Source organism: Adiantum capillus-veneris, chromosome 6 (assembly GCF_014529385.1).
Source record: "Adiantum capillus-veneris isolate H3 chromosome 6, ASM1452938v2, whole genome shotgun sequence".
Classification (NCBI taxonomy): Eukaryota; Viridiplantae; Streptophyta; class Polypodiopsida; order Polypodiales; family Pteridaceae; genus Adiantum; species Adiantum capillus-veneris.
The window spans coordinates 160892802-160902151 of record NC_140936.1 but is presented as its reverse complement, the minus strand read 5'-3'; the positions used below and the strand labels follow the sequence as shown (position 1 = coordinate 160902151).

At 43.2% G+C, this 9350-nt stretch overlaps 1 protein-coding gene across 3 annotated transcripts; it reads right to left on the bottom strand.

Annotated features, from left to right (window-relative positions):
• Window positions 1-4828: 4828 nt before the first annotated feature.
• On the bottom strand, window positions 4829-8732 carry CYP98A3 (cytochrome P450, family 98, subfamily A, polypeptide 3). Of its 3 annotated transcripts, none has more exons than XM_086515046.1 (4): window positions 8584-8732; window positions 7562-8154; window positions 6248-6645; window positions 4829-5680 (listed from the first exon to the last, which is right to left on the bottom strand). In XM_086515046.1, the coding sequence occupies exons 2-4, from the start codon at window positions 8070-8072 to the stop codon at window positions 5051-5053; spliced, it is 1539 nt and encodes a 512-aa protein (XP_086371172.1). In that variant the 5' UTR covers window positions 8073-8154; window positions 8584-8732; the 3' UTR covers window positions 4829-5050. The 3 variants fall into 3 exon arrangements, with proteins under 3 accessions (XP_086371172.1, XP_086371174.1, XP_086371171.1); XM_086515048.1 differs by lacking the exon at window positions 8584-8732 and adding an exon at window positions 8293-8431; XM_086515045.1 differs by lacking the exon at window positions 8584-8732 and having other exon boundaries at window positions 7562-8286.
• Between the last annotated feature and the right edge of the window lie 618 nt (window positions 8733-9350).

The window sequence follows — 9350 nt, the reverse complement described above, 5'->3', positions numbered from 1 at the left end:
CCTAAGGAGCTTTATACAAAGCTAATTGGTAAACTACATCTTGTTGGTTATACTTAAGGCAACAAAGAGTATTGTTTTCTTAATTCTAAGATGTAGGTAAACAATCAATCAATATAAGGAAGTTGTCTTTATAGAAGATGCTCATTGTCCTCTTGTTGCTTTTGGTATATGCAAGCACATATCGAATAGTACCATATCTGAAAGTTGAGAGAAAGGAAGGTAAGTTTACAATTTTCAATGAGTATCATCTACTCCGGATGTTCAAAATGTGGTTAGTAGGGAACATATGGAGGTTCACACAACACATACATTGTCTTAGTGGATTGAACATACTTCAGTCATCGCTAAGATTGATGCTCCTTTAGAAACAATCTCTTCTGGGAAGAAGTGAAGAAAGAGAAGGCAGTCAATTGCTGGGCCATCCAAGAGCACCATTTGGATGCTCATAGTAGCAAGAGAAAACAGGTTGTAGGAAAAAAACTTATCTTTTATGGGGAAGGAAGTGACAGTTTCAGTGGTGTCTTGTTCATTGCTGACAAAGACTTGGAGCCAAAGATGGTTCTAAACCACCCCTCCGGAAGATTCCTTGGTGTTAGGATCAGATGAAACTATCAACCTATCACCATAGTAAATGTTTACGGTCCTTGCAACGCAAAGGATAGAGCTAAACTGTGGATGCAAATCAGGGATACTCCGATTGAAGGGGAGTGGCTAATGGTTGGAGATTTCAATATGGTCGAGAAAAGCAAGGACAAAACAGGCTCCGCCAGTCTATTGGTTGGCTCAGAAAAGTTTAAATGGCTGAGCTTATGTGAGAAGTGGGCTATGATTGACTTGTGGGAAGTGGGCCCATGGAACAGAATGCCTGGATTCACCTACACAAACCTTTAGTACGCCCGCACTGCCGCCCGACTGGACAGATGCTACTGCTCTCATCAAGCTGACTGGATCTCATCGACGTTAGAGATGAAGGTAATCTCAACAAAAAGCCTCTCCGATCACATGCCATTACACTTACAACTCAAGAAAGATAAAGGGCGGGGGGGCAATCCCCGAGAGGGGAGAAAAAGCTTCTTGTTACATGGACACACCTGTTCAAAGACCCTCTCTTCAGAAGCATCACCAAGAAAGCGTTGGGAAAGCTCAAGAAAGATGTGGGGATGAACAAACCTAGTGCTTGGAATATATTTGTTTAGAGTGTTCAAAACGCTATCAAAACTTCGGGTCCTCGGGTTTAAAAAGCCAATGAGGCACAAATCAAACATCTCACAAAGGAGGTAGAGCAATTAGCCTCTAGGAAGGCTGCAGGACTAGCTACCGAGGAGGAGCACAAGCGATGACTTGAAGCTAAATCTCACCTGGCCAACGAGAACAACTGGAGGAAATCAAGAAGGTGAGATTGCTCTCTAGGGAAACTTTCCCTCAACCAAAGCCTTCTAACCAAGCACATTTTTTTAGGGCTCTGAAAGTGAGGAAGAGTCGAGGCCGCGTGCAAGTGCTAGATGATGAGAAAGGGAATACAATTCAAAACCACGATGAGATGGTTGGACTTATGCTCAAGTATCTCAGCCAGGTTATTGGCCAGCCAAAGACCCAATCTCAGGAAGTGGAAGAAGCCCGACTGTCTTTACTTGGGAGTGTTGAAAAGAAGGTTCCAGGAGGAAGCCAACCGCATGGAAAAGGCCTTCTCTGAGGAGGAATGCTCAGCGGCACTAAAAGCTCTTGGCAATGAAAAGTCCCCTGGTTGGGATGGACTGGCGGTTGAACTCTTCAGGGAATTTTGGGATGATCTCAAGGGTCCAGTCACACGGATGGCCAAGCTGTTTGTGAAGAGTTGTTGGATGCAAGTGTTAAGAGAGGGCTTATCAAGCCCATCCCCAAACAGATCATCTGCTGCTCTCAACTTAAAACATTGGTGTCCCATTATGATGATGTCAGTAGCATACAAAATTATTGCCAAGGCAATAGCTCTCAGACTTGCCCCCCTGCTGAGTCGGATCATCTCTCCCCATCAACACGGGTTCATTAAAAGGAGATCTATATATGACAATATCTTGGCAACAATGGTAGGAATAGAGTATGTATCCTTCTCCAAGCAAGAGTGCATCTTGCTGCAGCTGGACCTCGACAAAGCCTATGATAGAATAGAATGGTCCTATATAGAAGAAGTCATGGGAGCTCTAGGCTTTGGGCCTTGTCTTTGTCACCTCATACGCACACTAGGCATTGGCAGCCAATCAGAGCTCCTGTTTAATGACAGAATTGTGGGCTCTTTTGAGGTTAAAAGGTCTATTAAGCAAGGATGTCCCCTGGCCCCCTTGCTTTTTGCCCTTTTCGCCATCAGGTTGCATCCTCTCATTACGATGCTCGAAGCCAGTGCTGCGAGGGGAGAAATTCAAGGTCTGACATTAACGGACAACGACCAGCTACTGGCCAAAATGTTCGCAGATGACTCGCTCCTATTCTTGAAGGCGTGCCCTCAAGTTGTCATGAGAGCTCTGGAGATTGTGCAAACATTTTCCGTGGCCTCGGGATCCAAGTGCAATATAGAGAAGTCAAAACTAATATCCAATATCGGAGAACGACTCTTTTGACCCTTCAGTATGGACAGGAGAGATTATCTCAAAAGGAAGTGTATTCAGACACCTGGGAGCCCCCGTTGGGGTGGATGTAACCCACAAGCAAAGATTTCAATGGGTCCTTGAAAAAATAAGTTCGAAAATGAGAAGATAGGAGTTTGTTCTCCTCCCCTTCCAATGTGATTAATGCTTTTATGATCCCGTATATTTCTTTCCTCAGCCCCGTGCTCAAGATGGCTAAGTGTAATTGGAAAGAATTCTTAAAACCAATGAAAAGGTTTCTTTGGAAGAACAACACGAAAACCTCCCAGCCATGGCAGTGGGCTAGATGGGAGGTAGTTGCTCGCCCGTTAGACCAAGGAGGGCTCAGCATTCTTAACCATGTATCCCATGTTGAGGCCCTTTGTGCCAAGTTTATGGTCTCATTGGCTAAACAGGACCAAGCTTGGGCTATCATGACCAAGGAAATGCTTGATGCAGTAAAACTGGGATCAAAAGGGGGAAAGTGAAAGGAGATTGTGATGCATGACAAACTTCTCGCCCCGAAGTGGTCTTATCTTAGATCTGGTGGACTCTCAGGGGAGCTGATGAGAAAGTGCAAAATTGCAACTGAGGTTTTGAAATGGGGGGAAGCAACCAAATATTTTAAGAACTCCATTTTGCACTGGTCCCCTTGGCTCTCTAAGATATTGGGACTGCCGCATAGCCCCTATTGGATAGAAATGGCTAGGAATGTGAATAATAAGGGGCTCGTTCGACTTGAGCAATCCTAGGATGACAACAGGAAGTGCTGAAAAACTGTTGACTCTTTAGCCACCCAATTTCACCTGAATGGCTTTGAGATCTTACTAGTTTACAGGGTGATGAAAGAGCTTGATAAGGTGGTGATACCAATTTGTGAATCCAACTTTGAATGGAACGCTTGAAGATGACCCGAGAGTAGCCTCTTTTGGAAACCACATTCTAAAGGCATTTACCATGCATCAATGCACGAGGCTAATTGGTGTAGCCCCCTCAACAAATTATGGAAGAGGCACTGGACGGGAAAACGGTGGGAGTGAGTCGTGGAGAACATCTAGAAGCCAAGGTGGCCTCAATATATGAAGATATTTTTGTAAAAAGTGATGTCAAGTGCTCTACCGACGGGTGTGAAGATACAAGAAAGAGGAATCGGGTCCAATCGTTGCTCGGGGTGCAGAATAGCTAGTGGAGACCTAGCCCACCTTTTCATAGGATGCAAGCAATCAGTGGCATGGCTGGGAAAATATGCAAGTGGATTCAAAGGACATGGAAAATTAAGTTCTTCAAGAATAATATGTTCTTTGGTAGTAACAGGTTGGGAAGTCCTGCTCTTCTTGTCTGCACTCAAATAATCACGTACTACTTCTTTCACCACATTTGGCAAGCAAGGAACCACCGCGTGTTTGAGGGGGATCTAGCATGGCAAGCTTTGGTGAAGTAATACAAAAGAGAGAGTGACGATCCACATGATCACAAGCAAACAAGCCTCAAAGGACTGGTCTAGAACAATACATGACATCTCGTAATAAGTAAAGCCTAGGAGTAGTTGTGGTCTCTATGTCAAGAAGAAAACTTGTAATCCTTTCACCCTCAAGGCTTGGTCCGAGCTCGAGGTTGGTGCATATTTCTAATGTTCTTAATACTATCCACTCACAATTGTGGGTTTTGCAAAAAAAAAAAAAAAAACTTATTTTGGTCATGATGTAAACTTAAATGCACAAGTTTATGAATCTGAGGATATTCCTGTAACAACTCGTTCATTTGAAAAGCATATGTTCTATCAATTCAAAAACTCACTTTATGGCCTCACAAAATAGTAAGCACATTGCAAATGCATCTACATCTGCCTTCATACTTTTGAGGCACCAACTGAAAACTATTCACAAGCTACAAAAGACCCATCAGCTACCTTGGAGGACATTATGTTGTGTTGTGACTGGCATATTATTCTCGACCTCGAGAAAAGAAAATTAATTACTTTTGCTCGAGTTTAAGGAAGTCAGAGAAATTCTAAGCTCTCTCCCTACCATTGCACCTCCTAAATGGGAGGAAACTTTCTCTGTCAATCCACGTGTGAGAAATGATTCTATCGGGGCTAGATGCCCGCTGCACTCCTTGACAATCACAGGTCATATTGATATCTTGATATTAAGCTTCATATCCATACAATTAAACATCAATCTTCAAAAACAAATTGAAAAAGAACATAATGGATACATACACTGAACTTGGGTAAAAGAATAGAGATTGCCTTTTATTGTGGCCTTTGAGCAGCAGATAAGGATGATAAGCTATACAAATTTTTTTTAAGGAGCTTCAAGCTTTTGCTAGCTAGCCCAAAACCATGACTCAGCCCAGCAAGGCTCCACAAATGCTGGTCTGTTGCAAAACTGAAAGATTTGCTAAAGCTATAAAGCCTCTCCTAAGTACTAGTTCATGAAACCTCTGGCTTACCTTGTATAGAGATGTGCAGGCAAGCGAGGTTGGGCAACAACTTCCAAGGGCTTTGCCATGAATGTCACGACTCCTGCGCGCTCAGTCATGTCGATATCCTCCGCCTGCATCCCATCTGGAGGCAACCAAGAGAACTGGTGAAGAAGGCGTGCCAGCATGAGCTCCACAAGATTAAGGCCAAGTTGGGCTCCTGGACACACCCGACGCCCCGCACCAAAAGGTAGCAACCTGTAATCATGGCCTTTTATATCCACATCCTCTTCTAAAAATCTCTCTGGTCTGAATGCAAGTGGATCCTTCCAGACAGCCGGGTCTCTTGCAACCGCCCAGACATTTACATGTACTACCGTACCTTTGGGCACATCATAACTCCCTATTTTCACATCCTCTGTTGCCTTGTGAGGGAGCATCAATGGAGTTGGTGGATGTAATCTCAATGACTCCTTCACTACACATTGAAGGTAGTGTAGCTTTGAGAAATCCACTTCTTTTGCTACATTTTCCATACCAATGACCCGATCTAGTTCCTCCTGAGCCTTCTGCTGCACACGAGGGTTGCGGACCAACTCTGACATGGCCCATTCCACAGAGATAGCTGTGGTATCCATGCCTGCAGTAATCATATCCTGAAAACAGCACCACCATCAATGCTTCTAGTCCTCCGAAAAACAAAGAATACAGTATTTCTGTTGTCTATGCTTGCTCAAATGAAGGTTTCCCCTATCAGCTTAATCTACGTGCCGTTTTGGCCCTTCTTGTGAAGATACAAGAAAAAAATTATCGCTCGCATTTTAAACACACGGTGAAAACGTTAGATAGGTTTGGCTGATAGTGGAGAGCTTTAAGTGAGCAGGCATAGACACAAAAGTTTTACTGTTTTAGAAGAACAAAAGATTGAACTGTCCGGCAATTTGTGATTTGTTCACATTCCCAATACTCGTTGACACTCTGTTTTGGTTGGCTTGTACAGTAAAGATGGATGTTTGTAACCCATCAGATGCATCCTCATATCCAAGACATTGGATCATGACATGGAATCCTCCAATTTTAAAACAAGCACACAAAGCAATCTCTTCATCCTAAGCGTCAAACATGTCCCATACTGGAAGCCCAAGTCAATCCTTCCATCCATTATAAACCAACAAAGACCTCTGCTTCAAAAATCTCAAGTCCAAACAATAAGATCCACATACCCAGAGCAAACCGATTATATGAGTATCTGTAAGGTCGTGCTGCTTCTGCAACGAGAGTAAGGCATCAATAAAGTGCTGCTTTGTTTCGCCGCTGGTTTCTCTAGCAATGGTGTGCTCTTGCATGATTAGCTTTGTCAGATTGTCCCTGCGCATTCCATGCTTTAAAAACTCCTCCTTCTGTAGTGGGAACATCCAACGAATCCATGGTATAAACTCCGGGGTTTTAATGCATGCACCTAGCTTCATCCCTTGTGCTATAATGTCCTTGAACTCGACCCCTTGGGGATCAATATTGCCATCACCATCCACAAACCTTTTGCCAAAGGCAATGCGTGTAATGTTATTGAAAGTCACTGCAGATAAATATTTCTTCAGCACAATAGCTTTTGATTCACCACCTGCACAAAAATTGTATGGTCAATTGTTGTTTACATTGTGACTCAAGTAAGTTCTCAACCCAAAACAAGCACAATCAGAACCTGTAAAATCTTCTAACCAGATAAATTCAGTGTGCCCTGCAGAACTGGAATGCATAGGCACACTTTTATGCTGAGAACGAAGTCATGTAATAAATGAGCTCTCTAAGTCAAGGAAATTGATTGTTGCATAAACCCACATCACTCGGAAGCAAGAAACGGGTCTTACATGAGCATCCAATCCACAGAATAACCACAAAATCCGCTTGGCTCTTTTTCTTTCAGAGAGTCATATACCTGGCAACCCATAAGGTGCCCTTTTAAGGACTAGTCAAATGGGAAAATCCAGATATCGTCAGGTAAGAGCCAGACATAGGCATTGTCTATGCAACTATGAATTGCTGCAACGCCAATACAATCCTCCTCTCAGGTGGCACATCCTCAGAATGTTCAAACTCAAAGCCAACAGCACTACCAATACAATACAGCCAGTGAACAGGTGCCCATTTCCAAGCCAGACATAGGTAACAACCTGGAGGTTGCAAGGTACACATAACATCACCACTAAACCAACTCATATGATTGCCTAGTCTTGAGAAAGTTCCATGAGCATATCCATCACTTATACAAAGGATTATCATTGATTGCTGGTATAGACACCAAAAATTGCTTGACTGTCTATTAATGAAATCCCTGACAGTTTTTCGCTCAATCTGTCCAGATTGGCCACCCATGATATAATCAACAAAGCTTCATTTCTAACATGAAACCAATTTTTACCATTTTCATGCAAATGAAAGAAATTTGTACTTTTGAACTCTCTCCTTTTCAAATCCTAAAATACGGCAAGTTCTTTGCTCTTTGCACATTATGAAATACATACATGCCAGTTACTGACCTTTACCACCGCAATCCTTAAATATACTCTCCACCATGGCACTGACCTCATCTTCTCGGAGGGGACGAAGAGCTTCTAGCCTTTTGGGAGTGAATAATTCAAGAGTACAGACCTTCCGGACCTTGACATAGTGAGGGCCATAATCGGCCCAAATAAGATCTTGCCCGTTTCTGCTAAACAGATTAGCTGCACGTGTACGATTGCGTGCCGCAAGCTGTTGATCTTTATCTTTCAAAACCTCTTTAGCCAACTCAGAAGAGGACACTACTACATTGAGAGTGGAGCCAAACCAGACAGACATAATGGGTCCATAGATTTTGGACCATTCCCAGAAGCATCTAAACCTCACAGGTTTGATGTCATACAAGTTTCCGACGAAAAGACGAGGGTGTGGACCTGGCGGCAGATGATACTTGCCCCGCAAGAGCACGTAGAGGAGTGTAACAAGGCCCGCAAAAAGCAGAGCCACAACATACACGTTTGTGAAGAACATTGTCTGTATCTCCATCATGGTAAACTAGCCTCCAACCAAATGGAACTGTGTTGTCTGTTATAACAGCATTATGCTTCTTTGTAAGCTTGATAGCTTCAAGCTGCACACATAATGCGTGAAAAAGAAATTAGTGAGAACCAAACTTTGCTAAACCATGGGTGGATTTGTGTGTGTGTTTGTGTGTGTGTGTGTGTGTGTGTGTGTCTTTCCGGGTTGAGAGAGGAGGAAATATACATACAGAAAGAAACCCTCGAGCTAGAAAGATTCAAGAATTCAGATCAAAGACAAGTTTTGAGCGTGTGTGTGTGCGCGCTCGCACACGTATGGGTTTGGTGCGGTAGCTAATGCACCTATTTCTCATTAAAAGTGTACCTTACCAGAAGAAACCCATAATGGACATCACTTCTTCCAGTGGACACAGGGCCCATTATTCTCTCTCTCTCTCTCTCTCTCTCTCTCTCTCTCTGTGTGTGTGTGTGTCTCACACACACGCACAAACACACACAACTCAAAATCGAGTGTTTCTTACCAGGAACGCAAAGAGTCAATCGCGCACCAGCTGCAATGGCCCTGCTTTACCAAACGCCACTTTGTGTGTGTGCGCGCGCGTGTGTGTGTCTCAAGTGATTTTGAATGAACACTCCACCGTTTTGGCTCCCCACACAATCTTTTCATTGGGGCGATTAGGGGGGGTTGCGTGATACAGATGCAATATAATGTGCTTATCTATAGGTACTATCTATATTACCGTATTATAGAAGAGCCTTTTCGGGCGTGGAAATCCACGTGCCAGGAGCTAGAGAGCGAGGTGGTGAGCAGCCAAGCCAGACCAAGAGTATGTTGGAGGAAGGCAAACATTCAACCGAGTGGCGGAGTGGGGAATGCGAGAGAGAGAGAGAGAGAGAGAGAGAGAGAGAGAGAGAGGGAAGGAGATTCCATCCCAACAATTATGGCTATCAGCTTCCTGTTGACGGGCAACCAAGTGTGTGTGTGTGTGTGTAACAGTTCTAAATAAATACATATACGCAAAAAACAGAAACTGTTCACATACAAGAAATTCTAGGTAAATACAATGGAATTATACTATAATTCATTTGTTGAAAATAAATTTTAACAAGGTAGTGAAGAACAAAGTATAACAAGGAAAAAAGTAATCCCCAATTTACAAGTGATGTTGCTTTAAGGTAAAAGATAATACACGTGTCATCAACCACGTCGAACAATATGTTTTAATTAAAGAAGGTATCCCTCACTTGCACCCATAGTAAATAACAAAACGCTTGGTTAGCAATTGTT